Genomic DNA, 27,608 nt, shown 5'->3' with positions numbered 1-27,608 from the left:
AACTCCGATTAAGTTGTGAAATTATGATTATGGCGTATTTTATGTATTTTGTAAAATTAAAAATTTTAAAAAAAAAAAAAAAAAAAACGTCGTCTTGATTCTGGAAAATGTTTTGCATATGAAACTAGAACGACCTTTCTACGCCGGCTCCGTCCAACCCTCCGACCGGCCACATTGTTTTCCCTCTTTTTTTACAGAGAAGAGATGAGAGAGAAGGAGCGCGACAACGAAGCGTTTCTGACATGGAAATAGAAATCATAGACATTTACTATACTAGTTAATAAATTATCTCCGTTCCTGCGCGGGTACCTGATTCTTCCATTTCTTTTTTCATTTTTCATGATTTGGATCTTGAAACGGGACGGGCGAAGTTGTACTACTTGGCCATTGATTCGTGTGTCGAGATCATTCTGTGAGTATGATTTCTTAGCTCATTTCATCTTTGTTGCATTTGGTGTTTTTATTACTGAATTGAGTGTTCGGATTCCGATTTCGTTTTTTCTATTATCACTTCCCATTCTATCTCGTGATTTGTAGTTTTGGATTGTCTGATTGCTGCTTAGGTCTCTTGTAGAGGAATCTAGGCTCTAGATTTTCTTTTCTTTAGTGGTTTTTGTGATTTTTCTTCTCCGCGAGTTGACCACTGTTTATTGGTGTGCTTGCGTCTTCGATTTGAATTCATAGCGTTTTTTCGTATTATTAGGTTCAAATTTGACCTACATAAGCGTTGGGTTGGTTTTGACATTTGGTGGTATAGGTTGGTTTTAGTTGTTGGGAAGCTTCAAAGCTTTGAATGGACTAATCTTTTATCGTGTATAAGTTGTCTTACCTATGGATACTCTTCCTGCTTTAACGGTGTCTTGTTGAAATGATTGTTGGCAAGTAACTTACTGTAAAAGTTTCTATCAGTGTACAGGGCTGAGGCCTTCTGTACTACTCATTAGGTGTTAACAATAGCAGGAATTATGATACTTTTGAGTTCTATAATCATTTGGAGCTTTACGTTTTCCATTTAAGTTAAATCAGATTTTTTAAAAAAAACTTATGGCAAAGATCTGTATATGTTATCAAATTGCAGATTTCCTTCATCAATCAGTTTACAGATTCTCTGGTAACTTTTGGCATACATTTCTCTCATTGGAGAAGTGCATATTGGTAGATAGCAATCACAATGCTAATCGCTTAGAGATATAGATGCAGTTCATTTTGTTGAAAATGAAGATAACTCAGGCATGGATTCCCCAGGATATGCAGAGTTTGCCAGGGCCTCGTCATCGTACTCATATGAAGAGGCCTATGTGGATTATCATTTTGGTTTCCTTCATCATTGTATTCCTTTTCTGTGCATACATGTATCCACCTCAAGGTGATAGTGCCTGTTACATTTTTTCTTCTAGAGGTTGTAAGGTCATTACGGATTGGCTTCCGCCTGCTCCTGCAAGAGAACTTACTGATGAAGAGGTTGCTTCTCATGTTGTCATTCGAGAAATTTTGAATTCACCTATTGTACCATCAAAAACTCCAAAGATAGCATTTATGTTTTTGACTCCTGGGTCTTTGCCGTTTGAGAAGCTTTGGGACAAATTTTTCAATGTAAGTTTTTTGTTTTTTTCTTATCTAAGCTGTTTCTTCTTCTCGCGTTTTGCATGGTCTTTATTTCCTTGTAATAATTGATGGTGTATGTGGTTTTTCGTAAACCACTAATAATGATGTTCATCAAGGCTTGGAACAAAAAGTGTGAAATTTGTTTCAAAGAAGGGGAATCAGTTGTTTTAACATTGAATTGTTATTCTTTCATTGTCAATTCATTACTTCTTTAAATGTTATCCTCTGACTGATCTCTTTACCAAAAATTTATCATCTGGCAGGGTCATGAAGACAAATTCACTGTTTATGTTCATGCATCTAAGGAGAAACCAACTCATGTCAGCATCCACTTCTTGAATCGGGATATTCATAGTGATCAGGTGCCTTCAGTCACGCTTAAAAACTAAAATAGAGCTATTAGTCTATTTGGTGTCAGATTGAAATCCCCAGTGTCTCTGTGTATGCTAGTCTGATGTTAAATTTCAATCACGTCATATGGATCATTCTTATCCTTTTTCTCATTCCCCTTTTTGATCTGAATGTAAATAATTGGACACTTAATTGATAACTATTGCAGGTGGTGTGGGGTAAAATTACTATGGTTGATGCAGAGAGAAGATTGCTGGCGAATGCTCTACAGAATCCGGATAATCACCATTTTGTTTTGCTTTCCGATAGGTGACTGAAATCTCGTTTTTTTTTTTCTTTTTTCTTTTTCCCTTTCCCTGGGTTGTATTGCGTTCTTAACCTCAATTTTAACGTTCCTTTTATTTTGCAGTTGTGTGCCTTTGTATAGTTTTGACTATATCTACAAGTATCTGATGCCTTCAAATATAAGTTTTGTAGATTGGTGAGTATGTGCCTTCACGCTTCCTCTCCGTGTGTTCATTTCCTTATGACTTGCATGGAATAGCTATTACGCCCAACTTCTCTGTGAGAAAATATCAACACACACAACTCCTAGCAGTTGGTTACTTGTCAGATTGCTAGACCTTCAACAATTGAATTCTGCATATTGATTTGTTTGTAGAATATTTCTAATAGATGCAATTATTTTTTCAGCTTTAAGGATCCCGGTCCACATGGAAATGGCAGGTATTCAGAGCACATGTTACCGGAAGTGGAGGAGAAGCACTTTAGAAAAGGTGCTCAGGTACGCTCTGAAAATTTCGATCATTCATCCAACTTTCCACAAATTTGATTAGTTTCATGCTGCTCCTATCATTTTGTTCTTTTTCGGAAGAATCCTTTTGTACACAGACGGAAAGAATTAAGTACTTTGGTTCTTTCATTAACGTCTGTGCTTGTCTGGGTTGCCACGATTACTATTTGAAAATTTAATAGTTCTCTTGATTATTTTTAGTCATTTGAAATGTCGCAAAGCTTAAAGTGATTTTTTGGGTAGACTTAAGGATGCATTGATTCATACATCTGCCTACTTTTATGGCTTAGATTTCAGGTTGAGATATTTCTACCATGCGCACTTGTGTCAATTAATGAAATATCTTGCAAATTTAACCTCCATTTTCTTTATTTGTTCAGTGGTTCACCCTGAAACGGCAGCATGCTTTAATAGTTTTGGCTGACAATCTTTATTACAACAAATTTCGCAATTACTGCCAGGTGATCATAAACTTATTTATGTTTCTGTATTTCTGTTGCAAAACTAGGAAACTTAACTATGTGTAGTTTTCTTTTATTCATTTTTTTACATCTTAGGGATATAGTAATGCTCTCTCTCTCTCTCTCTCTCTCTCTCTCTCTCACGCACACCACAGACACATTCATTAGAAGATAAGTTGAACTATTCAGACTCCTCGTTTTCCTGTACAACTGAGCAAATTTTCTTCGAATAGGCAGACAGTTTCTCTAAAATCAAGTGTACATCTGGGATCTAATAATATCTTCTCAATTTTCATTGGGTTTGACCTGTAGTAGGAGTAGACTTTGAGAGTCTTTTCTATTCGCTCTTTCATCCGGTTGATATGTCCTGGTACACTCGTGTCAGTCCCTTTCTGAGTTCTCACAAGTTTGCACACACTTATCCTACTGACAACCATTTATTGAGTTTGAGGTTATATGTTAGTTCCTTCAACCAATTCCATTTTTCTGTCAAGGTCTTGCCTTTCAAAGCTCTGCTGCGGGGATATTTGCAATTTTTGTTACATTGCCCGGGAAAATGTCAGGGGACTCCATTTTATTTAGTAGGTAGTGTGATCCCTGGTTTCCATAATTCTGTGAGGTTTGTTTTTTTTTTTGTATATGCTCCAAATTAAAAAGCTATCACCGTCCTCTCTCACATGTAATTTATCAGCATTTATGGTCAATTATGATAGATCCTCTATCCATATGGTTACCAAATACCGACTTACAACCATATATTGATATGTATATTCTCATCCACAGCCAGGTTTCGAAGGGCGCAATTGCATAGCTGATGAGCACTACTTGCCGACCTTTTTCAATGTAAGAGTTTCTCCAGACACATCTACAGAGCCTTTCCCATATTTCTTGCTAAAAACTTCCCCTTCCGCATCTTTTAGATTGTTGATCCCACTGGAATTGCAAATTGGTCAGTAACACATGTTGATTGGTCTGAAAGAAAGTGGCATCCAAAATCGTATAGAGCAGAGGATCTTACTGATGAGCTTTTGCAGAATATTACGGTATGATTTATTTACAGTTTCAATATTTTCACACCGATTTTCATTAGAAGCTCTAAAATGTTAGCTTATTCCAGTAATTTTTACTCACCCCTTATGATATAGCCCTGCCATATGGTAAGGTGATGTAAAGGTGGTAACTGTTGTGGATGATTATTTTTAATGGTGCTATCTTCGCAGTCAATTGATGTGAGTGTGCATGTAACAAGTGACAAAAAGGTATGCTTGTTCTTTTGTTAGAAATTTAGAATGAAACTCGGTTGGTGTCTTGATCTAATTGTAGTTTTTCTGGGGCTTTTACAGAAAGAGGTACAAAGGTGGCCTTGCGTGTGGAATGGTTTGCAACGACCTTGTTACCTATTTGCAAGAAAATTCTATCCCCAAGCTCTGGATAAGTTGCTGTATTTTTTCTCCAACTATACGACAAATTGAGTTAGGTTTTTATGTTCACATATCTTTTTGAAGTTTCAGATTCTTTGGCATCAATAACTTACCAAGTTTTTTGTTCAAATCTGGTATTTTATTCAGTTATAGGTTGTAAATTCCTGTCTTGGGAAGGTTTGAAGTGACCAACCACCATTCCCGAGTGCATCAAGCTGCTTGCCAAGTGCCTAAGGTGATCTGGTAGGAAGCTAACAAGTTGGTGTTGCTTCCTCGGGGATGGGAGACATATTATCTCTTTTTTACTTTCCGTTTTTTAGGATTTTTTTTTTTTTTTTTTTAACTTTTGGTTAGTTTTAGCACAGACGCACAGATGATTTTGAAGGAAGATTATTTCCATATATCTTGTTGTAATATTTTGTAAACATGAGGATCTGAACTTGCATCTTGCAATTTTTTACAAATATGTTATCTTTTGAGTTTCAAAGTATCATATTTCTGTGGGGCACTTCAATTAGAAAGCTGTGCAAACAGGAGGGACAGAAAGGTCAATTTGTCTCGAAAGGTTGCGAATGGACTAATTGCATTATCTGGTCTGTTAACTTGAGATGTCCAGAACATTTTCCTGCTCTGTTTCTAGTTTGTTAGAAACTGACTTTCGGGTTTGTCGGGCGCTTTCACAGACGATGCAATCTTTCTACGTGCAAACTCAGCTAACGGTATGTTAGTCTTGTCTTTTTCACTTTATGTAGCATTTCCCCTCTGATTTAAATATCTACATGGTTCATTTGATGCTTATATTTTAGGCGCTCACATTTCATCTATGAATCAATTTCTATAATCTTCATCTTCTATCTCTTTCCAGATCATATGACCTTGGTGTGAACTGATACTTAAATATTTCTCCCCCATTTTTTACCTGCTAATCTTTCTGGTTCAACATGGCTTTGACATGACATTTATTATGCATACAACTGCTTTGAGAAACCAACACGGTTTCGTTCTCCATTGCAAAACATCAGATTCAGCATGGTGATTCTATTAGTTTCTCTGCACATGTTTTCCTTTTCAAACGTTTTCTAACCTTGGCATTTTATTTGTCAACAGCCGACCATGATCACTACAAAGCCTTGGCATTTGGCAACCAAGCTCATCCATCGCAACTCTCATCTACAACCACCCTATGACCCAAATAAGAGTTGAAGATCAATCAAAGAGGATACAAGTTCAATTGAACGCTTTGCTTATCTTGAAAGTCCAAGATTAAGGAATTGAGCTCTGTTGGTAATGAGGCCCATTCAAATCTCATCTCTTTGAAATGAACTCACGGTTTGATCCTTTGAAATTAACAAGCTTCAAAATATTGGGTTTGTGGCTTTCCTGGCTATAACCACATCAGTGGTTACAAATGCAATGGTTTTTATCAAGCCGAGTACAAGCTGAAGTACCTACGCGGGGATACCTCAGAGGGAATTCTCGCTAAGGAATCAGGAACGTCTGATGAATGTAGTTCTCAATAAAATGCTACTTCAACTCCAAAAATTAAAGAGGAAAGGTTTTTAAAATATATATATATATATATATATATATATATTTGAGTGAATGATAACGGCATTCTTTTCCCTTTTTGATCCCTAATGATATTGAACTTTAATTACGACATTAATTAAACTCATACAACTAGCTCGTCATCTGACAGGAAAAATCATGAAGACCAATTGAAAATTGGGGTGTGGCCATATAAACAGAAAACCAAACAAAGGGCTTTTGATCATGAACAAATGAAACTGTTCTTCCGCCGGATTGATTGTCAACTTCTTGGTGACTAAGGTGAAGATTTACTAATTTGGTTCAGAATGTTCAGATGGAGTGGATTGGTTCAGCAACTTAATGGGGGGTTTTTTTAATCAATATATAACTCATGGATAGCAGATCCATGACAACAAACTGTTGATGCCTTGTTATTGTACAAAAAAAAATATATATTGAGAGAAGGAATATGCTATTTGGGTACAACAATGGGGGCTGGTGGGACTGACTTTTGAATAGGTGTACATTCCCACTCGCCTTCTTTAGTATGAGAATAAGTAAAAAACTTGGGAGCCCAAGTCTCACCTCTGGATGCCATTTCTCTTGCAAACTCCCTTTGTTTGTCTTCCAGGACTCTCTTTGCTCTTTTTGCTGCTTCCCAGTCGTTGCTCATAATGCCTTGGCTCACCTCACTCCATACAACTGCTGATTCACTTGGCAACACACTCTGTTCATCAATTATGTTCAACTCACAATCAGGTATGTGTATGTATACTAATTGATGTTCATGCATTGCTTAATGAGTTAAGACATGCATTGATTATTGAAGAACTTGAACAAGTCTAGAGAGCTTTCATGAATTTTGTCAAATTTCCATTCAATTATAGAAAGCCTGAATGGAGCACAATATGATGAAGAAAGTTGATTGTGGGTTACTTTATACCCTTAGGTCTTGAACTGTAGGAGTTTTCAGCCTCCAAATGTTGTCTTTTGCGTTGTATATGATTTCAACTTTACCGCTCTCGATGCTCTTCACAGTGACAGTTCTGCAATGTAAGTTGAATGAGTACAGAGGAAATGGATAGCCATATTTTGATGTTTGTTTATGTATTTCTGAGGAATCTGGAAATGTTCAATATGGAATTGTTTGAACAGTTTGATTCTGAATTATGAAACCAACAAAAGATCTGAAACCAATAGATATGCTCTTCGTAAGTAGAAAACTAGTGATGAGATTAGAAGAACAATTAGCAAAGAAGCTTAGATTACCTGTCCCATTGACCATTGATCTCGTAGAGAGGCTTTGATGAGAAGCTATCTAAAATCTTTCCTTTGATTGATCTAGCATTTCCTCCAAACCCAAAGAAAGACAGACCTTTACAACGTAACTCAGCTTCAAGACCAGTGTCTTGGCATGCAATTCTGATACTACCACTCCATTCAGCCGCAGGCGTTGGAAGGAATTTGAACATGAGATTTGGTGAATTCATAACATAAGTTTCTCTATGATTTGCAAGTCTCAGCTCTCTCTTACCACTGACTTCCACCTCTACAGATGTCCCTACAAAAGTTGGATTCAAACCCAAATATTTGTTTAGACCAACTAACTGACAATGTTATTCACTGTGCAAATAAGTTCTATCCCCAAACACAAAAGAGAGGAGATTAATAACAGCAACCCTCCACTTATGCCATCTATTATATCAAGATAAATGCAGATTTTAAGTACCATAGAATTTGGCCTTTGGCAGTTGACACCATATCATCTCCAGGTTTTCCTTTTCATCGGTAGCATGGAGTGCGCTCACCGGTGGATGATGTGAAATCTATCGCAAATTTCCTAACAGAGTCAGTACAGAAACAGAGAGAGACAAAGATTGAGACAAAGTAAGAACCTGCTCAAGTAGGATATTTAGGGAGCCTGCTGACGCATGATGGGTCTCCCCAAGAATTGGGTTGAAGGGAGCAATACCAAAAGTTAAAGGACGAAGAGTAGATATGTTCCATGCAACCACAGCCACAAATCTGTCTATTGGGTTCTTCCCATTGTTGCATTTCCGTAACATGTCTTCATTGAAGCAATACACTGATTCACCATAACATTGAAGTTGTGATTTTGGCATGTTCAACTGGGGGGACACCTGAAAATTACACACACGATTCATACTTTTATCACCAAAACTCATCTTATGTTTGCATTTGTTTATACATACAATAATAACCCATAAACTTACATAATTTTAATATAAATATTGATGGGAAAAAAAAATAGCACTAAAACAGTCAAATTTCGTTTCATTTCACAAATCTAAATATTAATATTACCAAATTAGATTTTAGGGACAAAAATTGGTAGGATGTAATTACAAAGTCGCATAACATAATTAAATAAACAGTTCATAAACTTAGAGAGAGAGATAGAGAGGGGAGAAAAGAGGTACCTTGAAGTGAGATAAATCGGATCCTGGCCGTATATCTTTAAAGAGGCTTAGGATGCGTTTGAGCAAGTTAGGAGATCTGTAGTCGGCCGCATCCGATCCTCCCTCCAAAGATAGTGGTTTCGTCAGAGTAATTCTTCTCACCTCCCCCTCCGTGTCCACTCCCGCACCCTATTACATTTCCGGCGTTTTGTCAGTCTAAAAACTTTCTAACTCCCACGCGCTGTTAGGAGCGTCATTTTCACGCACATCAGTGCCCATAACAACAATGTTTTTTTCTAAAGGAAAAAACAAACAAACAAACAAAGAACTTTCCCACGTGCGGCTTTGACCGTTGATAAAAAGTAGCTTGAAGAATTTATTAACAGGATATTGGTTCTTGGTTGAACTAATATCTATAAGACATCTACCTGCCATATGAGACCACCCCACTTTTAACCCTTCTACCAAAATTAATAAAAAAACTCCTAAATTTTATATTTTCTATCAAAAATATTTTTTCACTCTCAATAATATTCTTAAATTTCAAAAAGAAAATATGTATCTTAATTTTAAGATGTGAGTTTAGGGTTTGGACTAAAAATAATGTGATACACTGGACTGAAAATGGGAGTCAAAATATATTGATAAAACCAGTAAGTAATAAGTAATGCAATACACATAAGAATTCCTTTCGTAGGTCTTTCCACTAAAAATCTTAACTGAAATTATATATACATATTAAGAGTATTTAATTCAAATTGAAAATTAAAGAGTTAGACCTAAATCATTATAAAATAAGATCTAACCTAAAAGAAAAAACAATTCTACCTTGCAAAAACCTAACAACGTTCATATGTTACAAAATCAAGGTATTTATTTTTTCAAATAAGGCTTGAAAATAATAATAATAATAACAACAACAATAACAAAGGGAAGAAATATTTTTCATTCCTTTTAGTACAGATATATTAGTTATTAACTTGGAATTAAAAATCTATCCATGGGAATTTTTTTTATCCAATCCATATATTTATTTATTTACCAGACAAACTCTCTCCCCTCAGGCAAAGTTTTAAAAAAAATACAATTTAAATTCAATCGAATTTATAATTATTCTAGTTTAGTTGATTTATTTTAAAATATACCATCACCTGGCTTTAAATTTCTTTTAAAAAATGATATAAATCTATAAATCTAGAGGCATGTGCTTGCTTCTTTTTTTCCCTCCAAAATCTAGGGCACCAAATATCTCTATACTTTTTATCCTAAAAAACGGGCAATAAAAATTTAATTCACGTATAAATTTCATGCAAAGTCTTCAGGTTAAAAAAGGAAAATATATATATATATATAGTTTAAAAGAAAAAAAAAAAACAAATATAAACGTCAAAAGTTAAGTAAACAAAACCTAAATTAAGAAAGCGTCCACCATATTATTATTTTAATAATGTAAAAAGGGGAAAAACTAGCCAGCCGCGTGAACTCCCCAATGCCGCTAAAGACGGCGATTCAATCAGGGAAAGGACCATTACCAATACTTAAATATTTGACGATGATTCCCAAGATTCCGTTTAAACCGGCCGGAAGACCGCTATCGATTTTCCTAAACCAGAGATAGACGCAGGCCGAGAAAAGCGGTTTTCAGTCTATTCGAGGTGGTTTTTGTAAAATCAGCGATGATCGATCCACAATCGGTACAGAAAAATCTCACAAATAACATCTAGAGAGAAGGAGAAAGAGGTACATACCATTAGTGGAATCGGTGAGGATCGACAGTGCCTGAGGAGTCGCCGACGCCGGAAGTGTGAGGAGTGTAGATTCTTCGATCGAAAGAGATGAGGAAGAAAGAGGAGTTTGTTTAGGTGAAAAGTGAAGAGGAATCGATAGAGAGAAAAAGAGGGAAAAAGCAAGAGAGATTGGTGTTTGTTTGTGCGTCGTGAAGAATAAGAATTTTGGCGATTTAAAAAGGGGATTGTCCAATGAGACGCAAAGGAAAGGATCAATAGAAGGCGCGGTGGTGTGAATGCCATATTATTCTATTTATTGCAAATTTTTACTTATTAAATACAAAATTAAAAAAATATATTTTTTAAAATTTTATAGATATATTAAACACAACTGCAACACTTATCCTAAACTAAAATATAATTAAAAAATGAATAAAATTCTTAAAACCATTTCTAAAAAAAAATCAACACTGTTAACAAATATATTCTAATAAATAAAAATGAAGTAAAGAAGTTAAAAAAAAAAAAAAAAAACAGAGAGTAAAAAATACGAAAATTCATTATTGTAACCATTTCCAAGAAAAATGAGTAAATATTGCCTTTTTATCAGCATTTTTAGTGTATAGTTAGTATGTTATAAACTTAATTTCTAAATTAGATTGTAAAATTGTTTAGTAATTACCCAAGTAGAAATTCAACTATTAACTTTTAAAATAGTAAATAATGTTTTATCCACGAATCCAATCTTAAAATTTATAATGAATAATTAAAAAAGTAATTTCTAAGCTAAATAAATCATATAAATCATCAAAAAGAAAAATAAAACTATTTATTACATCATACAATCTTGCATATCATTATCTATCACAAAAATTATATATATATATATATATATATATATATATATATATATATACTATATGCTTCACGTATTTTCTTAAAAAAGGAAAAAATCACAATTCAATAAATTAAGCTTTTGTGATTTTACTCATATACCCTACCAAAACATTTTGTGTCACTTAATAATGAGAGGACTATATCTGTAATTTAACACAAGATACACAATAAACAAGTATTAATTTGACTTCTTCAATACGATAGAAAAGTCTGTTATAAAGTTACATGTTTACGGAATTACCCAATTACCCGTGCATTTAGCTTTTGCTTCTCTTTTTACGAACAATTTGCAATAGTCTCATTCACACGTGGCTAGCACTGTCGGCGCCGGCGCCCCAGCCTATCCCATTTGACCTTGTGATCTCCCGCCGACACCCCCTCAACCGTGGTTGAAAGTAAGCCAATCTTATTTGACCACGTGTCAATCCCATGTCACCTCTTTTTTATTATATTAATTGGATTGTTGAACACGCATTTTGATGTCTTAATTATTAGGTTTTGTATTTTCTGTAATTCTTTCTAATATTGATTATTTCCATCTTTGTTCACATTTCTTTTATATTAAAATTTAAATAATTTCAGTTCAATTATAATTGTTTTACCATTAATTAAACCTAGTATTATATATAACTCGTTATTTTATAATTAGTTATTTTTTTTTATTTTAAATACTAATCATGTGAGATATATAGGGATCGACCCGACCCATAAAGTTGATGGTCTCTTAGTTGATCACCGTACTTGCCCTGGTCTAAGTGTAATGAGGCTTAAGGCTTAGGCCTTGAAGAGAGTCGTTCTCAAGACCCACAAATTAGTTGGAATCAATCAACTAATTGGTAGAATTTAAATTTAATATAAGAAAGATATCGATAGTTCATTTAATACTATCGAGGCTGACTTAATTTCTGAAATTTCAAAAATCCTACCATTATTTTCAACCGAGATTAAGGGTTTTTTTTTTTTTTTTTTTTAACGACCAATATAAAATAAAGAGGAGCGACCATTTGGAATGGTATGTCCACAACAAATCTCAAACTCTCTGGTCTATGCTACTTTGACGCATTTGGAATGGTAAGACCAATCGAAAGTCGGTAAATCGAGGGGTAACTTGGACGTGACCAACAGTTTGCCTTGGACCTTGAAGGAAACCATTTTGTGTTGCACAACCATAAAATAAAAATATAGCTCGAAATGAATTTGCAACTCATATTCATCCTTAAAACTGGAGAAGTAGACAACTCGATAAAACAAACCTATAGTTAGACCTATGTGCCCTCACAAACTAAAAGAGGAAATAGATGAAAGATGACGAGGCAAAAAGTAGATCATGGGTGTATGCATGACAGATAATATAAGGCTAGTTAAGTGACACGAAGATTGTATAAGGCATGGATGGTCTATATAACAACTTCTAAGACAGACATTATTGATTATATATATATATATATATATATACTTTCAAATTTTTATATTTGTCTATTTAATTTCGGAATTTTCAAACTACCAAATTTTGTTTTTTTTTTTAATTTAATAATTAAAAATTGAAAATTTGAAGATTTGAAGATTTATATAAATATATAATTTAAATTTAAATATAATAAAAAAATAAATGAGAAGTTTATGGAATAAAAATTAAAAATTTAATATCGATTATATTTTAAATTTTTTAAACTAAATAGATATTAAATTTATAATTTAAGAAAAATAAACTTAACAATTCTTTGCGTTCGTCACGAGGTAAGAGAGAGAAGGAGGTGATGAGATAGCGATAAAAGAACAGGCAAGTGCAAAGCGAAGCAAAGATGGAAGCACCGCTTTAGGGTTCAAAATTTACAGATAAGCCGTCTTTAACTTTTTTTTTTTTTCCTCTTCATTTCTTTTCAATCGAGGCAGAGAAAAATTCCTTCCTTTCTTCCCGCCACCGCCATTCCACCGTTCTCCTCTTCCGACTCTCCGGAATTAGGTAATTTAGTTCATGGTACTTGTGGTTTCTTTTTTCATATCTTCATTTTCTTATCCCTAATGATGCGTTTTTGTAATTTGGGTTTTTTCTCATTGCCGTTTTAGTGTTTTTGTTGTGTCCCATGGTTCAATTGTTCAATAATCCGGCTCTGTTTGTCCCGGAAGTGAGGGGATACGAATAATTGTGGGCATTGAGGGATGTCAATTTAGGCCTTGCATCTCTCTCCATGCGAACATTTCTCGCTCGTCTATGTAATCTTAGAAATTCCTGGGTATTACCTTATTCGAATAGGTTGCTGGCATTGAACAAGCTTGTATTTGACTTAATTCACCAATAAAATCATTATGTCTGGATACATTTTTTTTACCCGACTTCTCATATAGCTTCAGCTTAATTTTCCCGTGGTCATGTTGGTCAGCTGTTGCTGAATTGCTCAAGAATGGCTTCTCTTTGTCTGTCACTTGTGAAAATTCACATGCGGTCACGTAACTGCTTTCTATGTTGTGAGATCCCACGTCGGTTGGAGAGAACAAAACATTTTTATAAGGGTGTGAAAACCTCTCCCCAGTAGATGTGTTTTAAAACAAAATACCATGAGACTGACAGCGATACATAACGGGCCAAAGCGGACAATATCTGCTAGTAGTGAGCTTGGGCTGTTACATATGTTCTCGTCGCTCATATTCTTGCATCTGTTGTTCTTTTTTGGTTTTCATCGCAAAATAGGAAAGAAAATTATGTGGGTATTCTTGCATTTGTCGTGCTTATTTTGCTTTGTTCCAGAATTGAGTGCCACATTACAGTTGACATTAACTTCATGAGAATTATGATGGGGCACTTCTCTTGTTGTGATTACGTACACAACCTATGATATTGTATCTATGGCTTATTTCTATCTATTCAAATTGATAGTCAAATTTGTTTCCTTTTCTTGGAGCCTCTTTCTGGGCTAGGAGTTAGGACTAACGCAAGTATTTGTACTTTGTTTCCTGAAATTTTATGACAGGCAACACATATGGCATCCCAAGTTGTTCGTGAATGGATTGGGATTAACAACTTCGCACCAGCTACACAAGACAAATTACTTGAGTTGCTAGGAAGGCTGAAGCAGGAGGTCATATATTCATTTTTACCCATATGTCGAGATGACAAATCCATGTCTACATGATCTGTTTTTTCATTGTGCTTTTATCTGCACTTCATTTTTTCACAAACTCTAAAGATTCATCTACTTTTGATATCTCTCTATAGAATGTTGCCACCTTGACGGTACTTGTAATGGGAAAGGGTGGTGTTGGAAAGTCATCCACTGTGAATTCCATTATTGGTGAAAGAGCGGTATCTGTTAGTCCTTTTCAGGTACTCATTAGTAGATCACTTCACTTGTATTTTCGTTGATTCAAGTGTACAGAAGGTGCACAATTTGATTTAAGAAATGAAATATTTATAGTCAGAAGTGCCAAGGCCTGTGATGGTTTCTCGCTCGAGGGCTGGATTTACATTAAATGTTATCGATACACCTGGCATCATAGAAGGTGGTTATATCAATGATCAGGCACTTGAGATCATAAAACGGTAAGTTTGTTTATTATTATTTTTTTATTTCAAATTAATTATTTATGAGATAATCAATTGATGTTTATCCTTACTTGTATATCTTTATCCTTCTTTTTTGGGATTTCTTTTGGGGGTTGGTGAGCAGCTTTCTTTTGAATAAGACCATAGATATTCTTCTCTATGTGGATCGCTTGGATGCATATAGAGTAGATAACTTGGAAAAGCAGGTTATTAGGGCCATAACAGAGAGCTTTGGTAAAGCAATATGGAGTAGGGCTTTGGTCGTCCTTACTCATGCTCAATTTTCCCCACCAGATGGATTACCATATGATGAGTTTTTCTCCAGAAGATCAGAAGCTCTACTGAAAACAGTCCGAGCGGGTGCCTCTTTCAGCAAACGAGATACTCAGGTGGCTTTCGCCATTTTTATTAGTCATTGTCAGCAAATCTTGAGTTCCATTTTGTTCCCTTGTGCAGTTTTTAGTTGTATGCCCCGTCTATATGAACAGTTTTTAAGTTGATAGTACTCATTTCATCACGCTAGATATCTCCTTAGAAAAATCAACTCCAAAGGGTTGTGAAAGGAAACATCAAGCGTTGAAAATTAAATATATGTAAGTAGCTTAATTGTTTGAGTGAGATTACTTAAAGCACGTGAATAGCAGAAATGCATGACGGTCACTTTTTGGGTTATATCTTCATTTTTCTGTTAAAACTATGTTTTGTTGCCACTGTAGAGGATAAAGTGAGCTATTTTGTTGTCGGCATGCTTAAACTTATTTCGTAACAAGTGGCTAATACATTCAAGGATTTTTGGTAGTTAGTTTGTGAATTCTTGATGAGTTATAACAATGGCATTTAATGTCTTTGATCTTTCTTTCAGTAGATCTGTAGTATTCTGGAATGAGATGAAACCATGTCTTCCTTTTGTTCAACAAAACCTTACATTCATTAATCTGTTGTCTCATTGAATGATAAAAATATCTATCTAAATTCTATACCTTCTAGGTACCGAAAATTCCAGTTGTTTTAGTTGAGAACAGTGGACGGTGCAACAAGAATGACAAAGATGAAAAGGTTCTACTTCTCTCTTCTTAAAAATCCTCATTAGAATGTTTTCAAATTAATGGTTTTGAATGTTCTTTTTCTCAATAGGTTCTTCCAAATGGGACTGCTTGGATTCCTCACTTGGTTGAGACAATCACCAAAGTCGTGTCGAATGGAAGCAAATCTATTCTTGTCGATAAGAAGTTGATCGAGGGACCGAACCCCAATCAAAGGGGGAAGTTGCTGATTCCCCTTATTTTAGCTCTCCAAGTATGCATCTGGAACTTAAGGTTTCTTTAGTTTTGCTTCTCTCTTACTATTCAGGGATTGAGCCTCTCTATTTGCTTCTCTTTTTGGCTTGTTGACAGTATCTCTTTGTCGTTAAACCTATCAAGCGAGCAATAATAAGTGATATATCAAACGAAAAGAGACCGTCATGGGAGGTAGACGCATGAGACAAGCTTGTACGACTGCAAGTAAAGTAGTTATTTGGCCACATCAATATTCTCAACAATGAATGAATGGCTTTTTTGTGAGTTGAACTCATTAATCTATTGTTCGTGTTGAGTTCGGTTATTGTCGTGTTTTGTAGAATTTTGAATTTTGAGAGATCCGAATTTCTCTATTATGCAAATTCGTGCACGCTGCGACCTCAATTCGGGTACTCATATTAACTTAAAGGATTGCATTTCTTTCCTTTCGTTTTGATCCTTGCCTAATCCTTGTCACTCTCTTCAAATGATTATCACCTTATTCTTCTGTGTTTTTCTCAGAATTTTTCATTCATAGATTTATAAAGATGATTTTTAGGGTTTTTTTTTTTCGTTTAAATATAAGTTGTACTAAGTTGAAATTAAGGTATATGAATAAAAATTAAATTAAATAATAATTAGTTAATATTATTTTAATAATGTAACTTAACAGAAATAAAATAGTTAACCACATTAATAATCTAAATTCAATCATGTAATAAAATTGTTGAAATTAAAGTAAATGAATAAAATTAAATTATCCACGGTCAAATTTCTATTGCTGCAAGAGCAATTTTGAGACCCATATAAAAGATTAAGAAGTATGTTCAACAATATTACAATAAAATACTAGGAAAAGAAAAGAAAAGAAATGTCCTGCTTGTGCATTATAGACTAGTTATATTTATTTCATATAATGAAAGTTAGAAATTGATCGGTGGTTCGATATGTACTAACGATGCATCCCGTCGAGACTCGTTTAAAAAATCAATTACAAAGAAACCTTGCAGGAAGGAGGAAAGGAAAATACAGAGATGTCCTCTTTAACATGAAGAAGCTAAACCCATAACTCACTACTAAACTCCGCTGTTTCAGTTTATACAGACGGGATCCCTCGAACATGCTTCATAACCTTTTAAGTTGTTTGTTTAAATAAAAAAAATAGAAAAAGAAAAAACCGTTTCCAGCTTCAGAAAGGTTCATGAGCCTTACAGGTTCTAGTCCATGTGATTATGGAAGCCTGGGAGTAGGGAAGTAATAAAGCCAAAGACTATCATTTGGATTTCCTTCACCACTCCCCACCAGTTAAGGCCACCATTTGCAGCACCAGGCTCTGCTACATTCTCATTTTCAACAGCTCGGTTCCCTTCATTTCCAGGTTGGTTCTCACCCTCTGCCCCCTCTCGTCCTTCTGCCATTATTTGTAAGAAATTTAGCGTACAACTCATAAACTTTACAGATAGATGGAAAAGGAACTAATTGTGATTCATAAACCATGGTTATTTAGACTTGAAATGTGGTAGGTATTGAGAAAAAAGGTACCTGCAAAAGCAGCAGCAGCAGCAGCAATCGCAGCCTCTTGCCCTGCAGCTGGAGGAGCAACCGGAGCATTCTCTGCTTGAACTCCTGGTCTCGGGGGATGGGGAGGTGCAGCTGCCCTTTGCATGCCTTGTGAAAGCCATCGTATCAATGGTGTAAGCGCTCCCGTTTGATATCTGTGAAATGTCCAAGAGAGGATCGGCTTAATACATAGCTTCACTAATATAAAGACAACAAATGTCAATAGGGAAAAGAGCATATAATATTTGTCGAATCTATTAAAGGATAGAAGCAAATGGTCGGCCATTTTATGTTATGTTTATCAGAAATCATACAGAATACTTATGGTCAGCTAGTAATAGTTTCACCTATAACCAGGATCCATACAAGTAAGGAACTAGTAATAGTTAAATAATACGAATACTTACAGATAGACTATTGAAGCACAAATCACCAGAACAATAAGTCTTTGTCTTGAACCATCTTGATGAACAAGAAAAATTACAGCAGCAAGCTTCAATATGAGCAACAAATCAATCTGTATTGCAATTTGAAATCTTCTAACAACTTGTCTTTGAGGTGCTGGTTGCTGCTGTTGTGGCTGTTGTCCTTCTAGTCGCCCATTCTCCTCAGCTGCTGTGCCACCCTCAGAACTTGTTCTATTACTGCTATGAGATCTACTGCAGTAAAATATATATATATATATATATATATATATATATCACAACACGTTTGAGCAAAATCTCGTTCCAAGTAAATAATCATCACACTGAAAACCAAATACATGAAAATTACAAATGATAGAAGTAAAAAATTTCAACTCGTCAAGCATTTTCGTTGGTGAGAAAAGATGGGAGGTTGACATTCAAAATGATATATGATGTGTACTGAAAACCAAATACATGAAAATTTCAAATGATAGAAGTAAAAAATTTAAACTCGTCAAGCATTTTCGTTGGTGAGAAAAGATGGGAGGTTGACATTCAAAATGATATATGATGTGTTAGTTCCTGGACATTATATCAAAATATGAAGACCATCTTCATTAATAGTTGTTGACTCGAGATCATCGTAAAATTAGCTTGTATGGGACATGAGAAATTTACATGAAAAACACCACTCAAACTGGGAGCAGAAGCTTTTTAATTGTCCAATGTTAAGAACAGAATCAAGTATGTCAACATGGATGGAAGAAGGGGGTTATACAGGTGAATCCCGTAAGCTAGAAGGATAGTAGTTAAAAGTAAAGCTAGAAGAGTGTTCTGTAGCAAGGGAGATTAAAGACCTCTTAAACGCCTAGGTAGCTTATAACTAATTCATTAAATCAAAACGAAATAAATGGCAACATGTTTTGCTCAATCAAATCCTTATTGAAACATCAAAATGTCATTCAATAAATTATTTGTTTTAGTTCATTTTACAGAATAGTGATAGAGATACTGACGTGGGTATGCTGTAAGTCAAAGGAATAAGATTGTTAGTTGACATTCCAATAACTGGGCCCCCCATTGATGGAAAAGCAGGAACCGCATAAATACCAGCTCCACGATTTTGATTATCCAAAGGAGCTGATCCAGGAACAAGTGCAGGATACATTATTGGAATCATTTGCACACCACCATTTGGAACAGTGGGGAAACTGGAAAATTTGGGAACCTGAAATCAGCATATAAAGAATTTAGAAAGAATCATTTCTCTAATGTAAACACTTTCTTCCAATTTAAATTGCCAGAAACAAATCAGGAAAACACTTTTTGATTAGATACGTGAAAATTTTAAATAGCACCGTGTCACAAGCCAATGAAGTTTCTACGGAACCACATGTATTTAAACTCAGTTGTCAGCCTCATTCTGTCAGCTGCACTAGAGTTTACAGGTTATGCCTTCATGTAAGATGGGTCATCCGTATAATGAAAATCATTTTAATGGCAAATTAATAAGTTTCCCTGATAGTTATTTTCTTCATAGCTCAACATCATTTGGTACCAAAGCAAGGTTCTTGCTTGGACTGATGGATGCAACAAACCGAATAAAAAATCACTATTAACAGAGTTGAGCTGCATGATGTTATGTTCAATATTTAGCAGCTATTTATCCAAAACAACTGTGTTATTTTGTCGAGTAGTCCTCTGTAGAGAAAATTGGAGGCATGAGGATTTATCTCATGCAAATTAAAAGGCCTTCAGCCAAAAACCAGCATTCTACGGAGGAAACAGTCTATCACCATAACTCTATCAGATCGATCCTGCAACAACTCAACACATGAGTTGCAGAAGCCGAATTCATTTCATTTGCGAGCGAACAAACTATCTTGATGGGCTCAGAACATTCCTTAACAGTAAACTCTAAGAGGGGGACGGACCCGGATATTCATGCACATCATCAAACACCTAAAAAATAGATAACTCAATTGGCTCCGAACCTTCAAAGAGTCTCTGCAACACTCAACAAACTCATCTTATTATCAACATTTAAGGCGCAACGTGCTCTCTCATACAAGAGTCACTGAGACCTGAAATCCAAATTTTACCCAAGCTTTCGACCCTCCTCCGATAGCCCATTGTGAAGGAATTGTCCATTCCCAATTTCAAGTAATTCACATCTTAAAAAACTTTTCCCTCCAAATTGCAAAATTAATTTCTAGAGCAAATTGCAATGTACGAGTTCGCTAAAATTCACACATTTCCCACATTCAATTCAAAAGGTAATGCGATAGCGGTGTCAATACATAACAGCATATACATGGCAGGTCAATTGTAAAGGTAAACAAACCCTAAGGAAGAAGATTAAGAAGAAACCTCCATTAAAGACAGCCAAAAAAGGGAAAGTAGCCTGAAATCGAACTCTGGTCGAACTAAAACGAATTCGCATAAAATTAACCAAAAAAGAAAATAAAAATTGGAAAAAAATCCTGGACCTGGGCGCGTTCAAGATTGTCATCCTGCCATTTCAGAGCAGAAGAGGGTTGAGAGCTTGAAGGGATCGCTTCCGGTCCTTCCGCCATAAGAACTTGGACGTATATCAAATCAAATAAAATTCCAATTTCTCCTTTAGCACACTCTCTTCCCTTCAACTATCGAAAATCATTATCTCACAATTGAACTCCAATTTCTTCTTTAGGCGAGGCAAAATGGCTTTATAGTTCGACATTCGTGTCTTCACCAATTGAAACGCGCCACGTCAGTATCAAGTTTTACAGCCATTTTAATTGTTTTTTTTTTTAATTTTTTTAGCATCACTTGAGAAGAAAATTTTGGATTAGTTTTTGTGCCATTGAATAATTTTTTAATTAATAACTTTTTTTTTTTAAATAACGGTCAAACTTCATCTACATCCATAACCACTAAATTTAAAAAAAATATATTGGAAATAATTTTAATTTTTTAATAAGTAAAATTATTTTAATTTTTTAATAAGTAAAATTATGAATTTTTAGCAATTTTATTTTATTAAAATTATTCAATTTATGATAAAAAAAAATTACAGCATTTTATTAAAATTAGTGGATGAATTAACAAAGTATAATGTAATGAAATTATAAGTTAGAGATAATATTGCATGAAATGAATATGTTATTTTTTTAAATAAATAATTTAGGCTTAGAGGGGCAGATCGGAAGTTAGAGTGAAATCGGAGGGGTAAATGAGGAAAAAAGTGAGAAGAAAGACAAAGATCCAATGAGTTTACCCATTGAACTCGGGTTGCGTGTGACGTGTTCACCAGTGTTTGAAGACTGAGTTTTTGAGTGGGCAAAAATCAAGGCACCCTCTCAAAATTAAAGCTAAGGTAAAGCAAAATTCCCACTCCCAATTTTCTCTGCAACTCCTTAAAGCTTCTTCTTCTTTCTTCAAAATCTTCGCCCTCAAGATCTCCCTCTCTTCCTTTTTCCAATCACAACAATGCCTATCAATACCGAATCTACGCCGCCTCCCTTGATCGGAAAAATTGGCCCTTACACCGTGTTCATGACCCCGCCGTCCACTCCTTCGCCCGCCTCTCCGCCGCAGCCGGTTTTCGAGTCCCCTAAGAAGGTCATTCAGCCGCCTCCTGTTCAGCCTCCGCCTCAGCAGTTCGATAAGTCTGTTTCTGTTGATACTGTGGCTAATGGGAATGCCTCCGTCGCTGGATTCTTTCGAAATGCGGTCTCGAAAGTGCAGAATGGTAATTCTTATTATTTGAAGTTAATGTTGCGATATTGAAGGTCCAGGAGACGGAATTTAGAGTATGATTTTTATGTTTTTGCTTGTGGAGGTACACAAGAACTCCTCTAGGGAAATTGATGAGTTCTTGAATGATGGAGTTTCGTGATTTCAGCAGTGTTTTAGCCCTATTGCTTGATGTGTTGCCATTGTTCCTTGTCTTTTTTGTTGTTGCCATTATTGGTAACAAGGGGAGACATGTTTATGAATCTTAGTATTCTCACTGTCTTGTCTTGTGAATTTCTTCTCTAATATAATGTTCTTCTGTATTTGCTTCTTCAAAGTTGGTTTTCTTTAAAATTTAACGACGGCAAATATTGTCTTGTCCTCTTTCGACTTTCCCTTCCAAGCTTTCCTTCGAGGTTTTTAAACGCGTATATTAAGAAGAGGTTTCTACACCCTCATAAGAAATGCTTTGGGACTTTCCCTTTCAAGCTTATTGTCTTCTTTGAGCTTTCTTTTCCAGGTTTCCCCTCAAAGTTCTAAAACATGTCTGCTAGGGAGAGGTCTACACCCTTATAAGAAATATTTTGTTCCCCTCACTGACCGATGTTAGACCTCACAATTCTGCTGGAGAGAGATTTCTACACCCTTATAAAAAATGCTTCGTTCCTCTCTCCAACCGATATGGGATCTCACAATCCACCCTCTTGGGGGCCAGAGTCCTCGCTAGCACACCTTTCGGTGTCTGGCTCTGATAACATTTGTAATAGTCCGAGGCTACTCCGTCTCTATTAGGGAGTCTTATAAGGAATGCTCTATTCCCCTCTTCAACCGATGTGGGGTCTCACAATCTCTTTTGTATGCTCTCCACATGAATATGTGCAAAATGTTTACTCATTTGTTAGTGAGAATTGTGTTCTTGGTTGGGACATTGAGGGAAAGAACAGAACAAAAAGAATAAAATTAGTGGCAAACCTTTGCTTCAGAGCTTAAATATTTCTTCCATGCATCTTTTTTTTTTCTGTAAACAATCAAAACATAAAGTTTTTGGTGCAATTTTGCAGCACATTCAAGCTTGGATGACCATTTGGCTCGCTGGTTCGGGTTAAATCAATCCAAGTACCAGTGGGCGCTAGATGACTATTACGAGAGCAAGGGAATGGTATGCATCTGCTCAAATTCATTAGTCCTTCAAGTACATATTCTTGTGTGTTCTTTTCTGAAATTTAGTGTTATTTCCCCAAATGTTAACAATGATTGTTCATTTCACTTATCTTTGCTCATCCATAGTCTATTATTTTGGCCTTTTCATAATTGAAACAACCACAATAATTTATTGAAACTGCATACACGAAGTAACTTTGAAGCGAACTTTCACTACTATTTCATGACGTAACTTTGAAGTCAAGTGTCTCTGTAACCGCCCAAGTTCACCATTAGCAGATATGGTTCTATTTGGACTTTCCTTTCTGAGGTTTCCCTCAAAGTTTTTAAAACGCATCTAGTAGGGAGAGGTTTCTACACCCTTATAAAGAATGTTTCGTTCTCCTCTTCAACCAATGTGAAATCTAATAGTCTCCCTAACTTGTTCACTTTTTATCATTGAGTACATTTATTTTCATCGAATACATAGGGTTAACTTGTGGAACCTATCTGTTGAGAAAGAAAAGTAGGGTGAAGAGGCTAACTGTGCTGCGGACGTGTGATCGAAGTTAGCACTTATGCTTCTATAGAGTAAAGGGAAACAATAATATATACATTTCTTGCTTGCCTTTGCTGAATTCTATGATTTAGTGCTTGAACATGCTTGGAGAGGGGAACGAAGTATTCTTTATAAGAGTGTGGAAACCTCTCCCTAGCAAATACGTTTTAAAACTGAGGGGAAGTCCAGAACGAAAAACCCAAAAAGGACAAAATTTGTTAGTGGTGGGCGTGGGCTGTTACAAATGATATTAGAGCTAGATACCAAGCGGTGTGTTAGTGAGAATATTGGGCTTCCAATGGGGGTGGATTGTGAGATCCCACGTTAGTTGGAGAGGGGAATGAAGCATTCTTTAAAAAGATGTGGAAACCTCTCCCTAGCAGACACGTTTTAAAACTAAGCCCAAATGAAATGTGGTTGTACATTTAATTCTATATTGAATTCAACTATGTGTATATGAGATGTTGAATCATAGCATTCTTCTGTTACTGCAGGAAAATGGGGACATGAAAGCGAAGGAACCGTCGAGCAAAGCCCAGAGCGTGTAACAGGTGCTAAGCATGTTTGGTTTTGTTTTGATATCACCTTTTGTTTGCTTCCAGAATCAAAATTATTATATGTTTGTAGGAACTCCTCATCTTTGGACAGTATAGAAACTACTTATACCTATCTATGCAATGGCTGAACTGGATCTCATTGCTTATGAAACGCTGATGAAGAGGTCGGCCATTATACGAAAATCGACAGAATTCAGTTGTGTTGTAGTTGTTAACCCGTGTAATGTTATGTATTGTCGTCGTCATCGTCTTCTTCTTTTTCCCGAGTTGATTCATCTTTTGTTCTTTTGAAGCTGAACCTATGGCTTATGTATTTTGAGCTACCTTTTTTGGTTATTTGTGGCATTGTAATGAAGGCAATGTTTGGCTACATCAATCCAAGGCAATGTTTGTCTAAGTCAGTTGTTATAGTTTATAGAAATGATGAACATACATTGACTTTGAATGATGAAATAATTGCTAAAATGTTTGTTTAAATTAAAATACCAGAAAATGACATTCAAATTACAAATGTCTATCGGCACACCGCTGGTTTCGATCGCTATGGAACTGTTGTCCCCTATGTATTTTCTCTTTCGAGCTTCACCTCAAGTTTTTTAAAACGTGTCTACTAAGTGAAAGTTTTAACTACTTTAAAGAATGTTTTGTTCTCATCATCGATCAACGTGGGATCTTAGATATTTTCACCCTAGTCCGGCTGATATTACAATGGGACTTAGCATGCCTCTTTTCTATATAAATGGTGATGCTAAGTTATTTCCTAAAAGCCCAAAACGTGAATTAATTTGTATATAATCAGTTTTGTTGTGTTTGAATGTTATTTAGTGGTGCATCTGAAGCTTCTTTTGATCTTAAGTTTGTCATTAAAGCTCGGATACCGTATTTGAACTATATAACTTGAAAAAAGAAATAAAAAGGAAATGAAACTGTTGACTCTGATGAGAATCTTTCCTTTGCTGGAGACTCTGATGTATGTCCCAAGGTTCAACACCACAACTGTCTGTCTGGACTCTGTCGAAAATGTCAATATCTTCGTCGTACAAACTTCATATAGAAGGGTGTGAAAACCTTTCTTTAATAGGCGCGGTTTTAAACCGTGAGACCGACGGCGATATGTAACGAGCCAAAGCAGACAAGCTTTAATGTTACACAGAGTGACCATGAGTATACTCTATTTGACCCATCTGGCAAGGAAGCTCAAGAGCTTAGTTTGAAGAAGCAGGGGAGTTTCCACGCCCTCGAAGAAACAGGAGGTACACATTATTCTCTTTACTTTCTGTCTTCATCGTTCCTGATCTCTATACCTGTGTGGCCTTCTGGCCTTCTTTTCTAATTCAGATTTGCTTCACAATATCATATACCTATATATAAGATGGATTTGACTCGAGATCGGTACGTTCAAATTCCCTTTAGAACTCAGCTTTTGTTTACTCGTTGTCCTTATTTTGCTTCTGCCTCATATTCTCTTCCATGTCTACCTGTGTGGTGTGTTGGATGATGCACCGTCCTCTTCCGTCGCATCATACACTCGTCTAGACCCCCACGTGGTCGGATAGACGCCACTTAAGGATAGCCGTTTTGCTTGTCTCAACGCGAGGGCCACAAAAATGTATAATTTATAAATTTTTGGAAAAAGGGGACCTTTCAATTTCGTATATTTTGGTGGCTCAAAAGTAAATCAAGATCGAATTGGGATTACAGAGAGCTTTTTATGGATGCATTATTACTGGTTTTGAACCCATTTTATCCCATCAGTTTCAGATTAGATTTAACACAGCATTCATTTCAGTTGGAAAATTGATGTCGATCCAATAATTTATTAATCTGTAAAACTATTACAGGGAAATTTTGATATGTGACTCAAAGATATGGACCACCCCTTGTCTGCCCCATCCGTTCCATCACAGAGGCCTTGGGAGACCATCTTATGTGGCTCATCACATGAACTTGATCCACCTCTGAGCAAGCTGTGTTCATCATTTTTGGACTCATTATTGGAGAGCAGGACCATTACTGCCTTGTAATCTATCTTCTAAACATATCACATTATATGCTCCTCAAGCTAGAGTCGATCGGCATCGAAACACAAGCTTTCGGTTTCCCGATCGTCTCTGGCTTACGTTGTAAGATCGAAAGAAAAAATCAGATACTCATATGGGAATTTATCCCTTTGGATTATTATAGGTAATGTTGAACATTATCTATAGTGATAACATTAAGTATTTAATTCAACGCATTATTCCAATACATTTTACGTATGATTATAAAATTGATGAAGTGGTTTAACTAAGAACACTATACTGCCAAGTGCTATCTCTTTTTATTTTATAATTTTATGCTGTTACGTAGCCGTTGAACCAGCCGCCCTCTAAAGTCTTTTTAGGTTAAACAACTCTCACCCTTTTTTAGTTGGAATTCTTTTTTATTTTATTTTAGTGAAATATTGTTCGTAATGAATTAATTTAATGCCTAAAGATCAAAATAAATTTTAATATATTAAATAAAGCAATAATATCTTTAAATTTTTTTTTAAAAAAAAAAATAAAAAAATATTAAGAGTATTTTTTATATTATAGCAAGGTTTTTGGAAGTGTATTTAATATAATGAAGAAAAAATGTTTGCCACAAATATTTTAAGGACATAACCATCCAACTTTGGAGCTTCCTTTTTCTTTATTTAATAAATACCAAACACTTTAAGAGTTATTGAGTTGCTAGGGGTACCCTTTTGATGACACCTCCACATCTTCCTTTTTCTCATTATTATTTCTTATTCATAATTTAAATTAAATTTCCTTATTTTATATACTATGTGTAGGTCTATTTGGTACTCCATCCATCACATTCCCTACATTTTAATTTCAAATTTTTATTCTTAAAATTATTTATAAGTGCAAAATTTAATGATATTTTTATTAATTTAATCCAACAAATATTTTTAAAAAAATCTCAAATTTAAAATTCTCAAACGGCATAAAGTGGGGCCCTCAACCATAGCTCCAAAATTATATTTATATATATATATATATATATATATATATATATTTATTATTATTATTATTATTTTATCCTAGCCAGCCATTTTTTAGCGATTGGGGAAAAAACACATCAATAATTTAAAAAATGTATTTATTCCATGAACCCCACCCCTCAATTATTAAGATTTAAATGCTTGAAAGCTCAAAAAAAATTGAATATTGGAATTAAATGGGTTACAAAATAACCATTCCCAAATATAGAATATGGTATGACATGTTTGGTTTTAGTTGGAATCTAAATAATACATGGCAGAACAAGTTGGCAAGAGCTCCAAAACTCTTTTTTTTTTTTTTTTTTTTTTTTTTGTAACCTATGATGAACTTTGCCCTAATTCTTTGGATTTTTAGGGGTTTATTTTTGTGAAAATTTGTTGAAATATTTTTTTTAATATTTTTTTTAATGCTTGGTAGAGGAATGCAGTTTTAGTGTATTGAAATTTAGGTGTTGATTTTCGAGTTGGGTATAGCGCATAATGTTGGTATTGTTAGTTGGCCTGACAGGTCTGACATACTAAAATAGGGGTATTCATATGATCCGATAACCTAACAAACCCGAACAACTCCACCAAGTTGGGTTGGTTTGCACTAGATTTTTTTTTTTTTTTTT

At 35.1% G+C, this 27,608-nt stretch overlaps 4 protein-coding genes across 13 annotated transcripts; 2 read left to right on the top strand and 2 right to left on the bottom strand.

Moving 5' to 3' along the window:
* The first annotated feature begins 83 nt into the window (after positions 1-83).
* On the top strand, positions 84-5,121 carry LOC111499571. Of its 7 annotated transcripts, XM_023151197.1 has the most exons (13): positions 87-412; positions 1,079-1,111; positions 1,195-1,298; positions 1,398-1,593; positions 1,869-1,967; positions 2,165-2,265; positions 2,366-2,437; positions 2,650-2,740; positions 3,130-3,210; positions 3,994-4,053; positions 4,131-4,253; positions 4,431-4,469; positions 4,554-5,121. In XM_023151197.1, the coding sequence occupies exons 3-13, from the start codon at positions 1,195-1,197 to the stop codon at positions 4,680-4,682; spliced, it is 1,095 nt and encodes a 364-aa protein (XP_023006965.1). In that variant the 5' UTR covers positions 87-412; positions 1,079-1,111; the 3' UTR covers positions 4,683-5,121. The 7 variants fall into 7 exon arrangements, 6 of the variants coding, with proteins under 6 accessions (XP_023006965.1, XP_023006944.1, XP_023006952.1 ...); XR_002720976.1 differs by adding an exon at positions 3,705-3,795 and having other exon boundaries at positions 84-412; positions 1,079-1,593; XM_023151176.1 differs by having other exon boundaries at positions 1,195-1,593.
* A 1,384-nt stretch (positions 5,122-6,505) lies between these two features.
* LOC111499609 (oxysterol-binding protein-related protein 4C-like) lies at positions 6,506-10,573 on the bottom strand. The gene is made up of 7 exons (XM_023151212.1): positions 10,330-10,573; positions 8,603-8,770; positions 8,057-8,302; positions 7,891-7,987; positions 7,431-7,722; positions 7,105-7,207; positions 6,506-6,888 (listed from the first exon to the last, which is right to left on the bottom strand). The coding sequence occupies exons 1-7, from the start codon at positions 10,330-10,332 to the stop codon at positions 6,634-6,636; spliced, it is 1,164 nt and encodes a 387-aa protein (XP_023006980.1). The 5' UTR covers positions 10,333-10,573; the 3' UTR covers positions 6,506-6,633.
* Positions 10,574-16,900: 6,327 nt separating this feature from the next.
* On the bottom strand, positions 16,901-20,687 carry LOC111499626. Of its 2 annotated transcripts, none has more exons than XM_023151236.1 (5): positions 20,480-20,687; positions 19,007-19,218; positions 17,991-18,242; positions 17,566-17,738; positions 16,901-17,434 (listed from the first exon to the last, which is right to left on the bottom strand). In XM_023151236.1, the coding sequence occupies exons 1-5, from the start codon at positions 20,564-20,566 to the stop codon at positions 17,241-17,243; spliced, it is 918 nt and encodes a 305-aa protein (XP_023007004.1). In that variant the 5' UTR covers positions 20,567-20,687; the 3' UTR covers positions 16,901-17,240. The 2 variants fall into 2 exon arrangements, with proteins under 2 accessions (XP_023007004.1, XP_023007013.1); XM_023151245.1 differs by having other exon boundaries at positions 17,991-18,239.
* Positions 20,688-21,281: 594 nt separating this feature from the next.
* On the top strand, positions 21,282-24,360 carry LOC111499689 (myb-related transcription factor, partner of profilin-like). 3 transcript variants are annotated; one of them, XM_023151338.1, is made up of 4 exons: positions 21,282-21,723; positions 22,769-22,866; positions 23,901-23,957; positions 24,060-24,360. In XM_023151338.1, the coding sequence occupies exons 1-3, from the start codon at positions 21,462-21,464 to the stop codon at positions 23,952-23,954; spliced, it is 414 nt and encodes a 137-aa protein (XP_023007106.1). In that variant the 5' UTR covers positions 21,282-21,461; the 3' UTR covers positions 23,955-23,957; positions 24,060-24,360. The 3 variants fall into 3 exon arrangements, with proteins under 3 accessions (XP_023007106.1, XP_023007098.1, XP_023007095.1); XM_023151330.1 differs by having other exon boundaries at positions 24,055-24,360; XM_023151327.1 differs by having other exon boundaries at positions 24,034-24,360.
* Positions 24,361-27,608: the final 3,248 nt, after the last annotated feature.

Source organism: Cucurbita maxima, unplaced genomic scaffold (assembly GCF_002738345.1).
Source record: "Cucurbita maxima cultivar Rimu unplaced genomic scaffold, Cmax_1.0 Cma_Scf00002, whole genome shotgun sequence".
In the NCBI taxonomy this organism is placed as follows: domain Eukaryota; kingdom Viridiplantae; phylum Streptophyta; class Magnoliopsida; order Cucurbitales; family Cucurbitaceae; genus Cucurbita; species Cucurbita maxima.
This window is presented reverse-complemented; position numbering and strand designations above follow the sequence as displayed.

What these genes read in the sequence shown, in the direction of transcription:
- LOC111499571 (XM_023151176.1), top strand. Translation starts at nt 1,195, where the DNA reads ATGCAGTTCATTTTGTTGAAAATGAAGATAACTCAGGCATGGATTCCC. An exon ending in GGGATATTCATAGTGATCAG is followed by an intron (nt 1,968 to 2,164) that starts GTGCCTTCAGTC and finishes TAACTATTGCAG; the next exon opens with GTGGTGTGGGGTAAAATTAC. An exon ending in ATGTAACAAGTGACAAAAAG is followed by an intron (nt 4,470 to 4,553) that starts GTATGCTTGTTC and finishes GGGCTTTTACAG; the next exon opens with AAAGAGGTACAAAGGTGGCC.
- LOC111499609 (XM_023151212.1), bottom strand. An exon ending in CCGATTTATCTCACTTCAAG is followed by an intron (nt 8,303 to 8,602) that starts GTACCTCTTTTC and finishes TGTAATTTTCAG; the next exon opens with GTGTCCCCCCAGTTGAACAT. An exon ending in CTACAGTTCAAGACCTAAGG is followed by an intron (nt 6,889 to 7,104) that starts GTATAAAGTAAC and finishes ATTGATGAACAG; the next exon opens with AGTGTGTTGCCAAGTGAATC.
- LOC111499689 (XM_023151338.1), top strand. Translation starts at nt 21,462, where the DNA reads ATGCCTATCAATACCGAATCTACGCCGCCTCCCTTGATCGGAAAAATT. An exon ending in GGTCTCGAAAGTGCAGAATG is followed by an intron (nt 21,724 to 22,768) that starts GTAATTCTTATT and finishes GCAATTTTGCAG; the next exon opens with CACATTCAAGCTTGGATGAC. An exon ending in ATTACGAGAGCAAGGGAATG is followed by an intron (nt 22,867 to 23,900) that starts GTATGCATCTGC and finishes CTGTTACTGCAG; the next exon opens with GAAAATGGGGACATGAAAGC.
- LOC111499626 (XM_023151236.1), bottom strand. Translation starts at nt 20,566, where the DNA reads ATGGCGGAAGGACCGGAAGCGATCCCTTCAAGCTCTCAACCCTCTTCT. An exon ending in TTGACTTACAGCATACCCAC is followed by an intron (nt 18,243 to 19,006) that starts GTCAGTATCTCT and finishes ATTTTACTGCAG; the next exon opens with TAGATCTCATAGCAGTAATA. An exon ending in TGCTGCTGCTGCTTTTGCAG is followed by an intron (nt 17,435 to 17,565) that starts GTACCTTTTTTC and finishes AAATAATGGCAG; the next exon opens with AAGGACGAGAGGGGGCAGAG.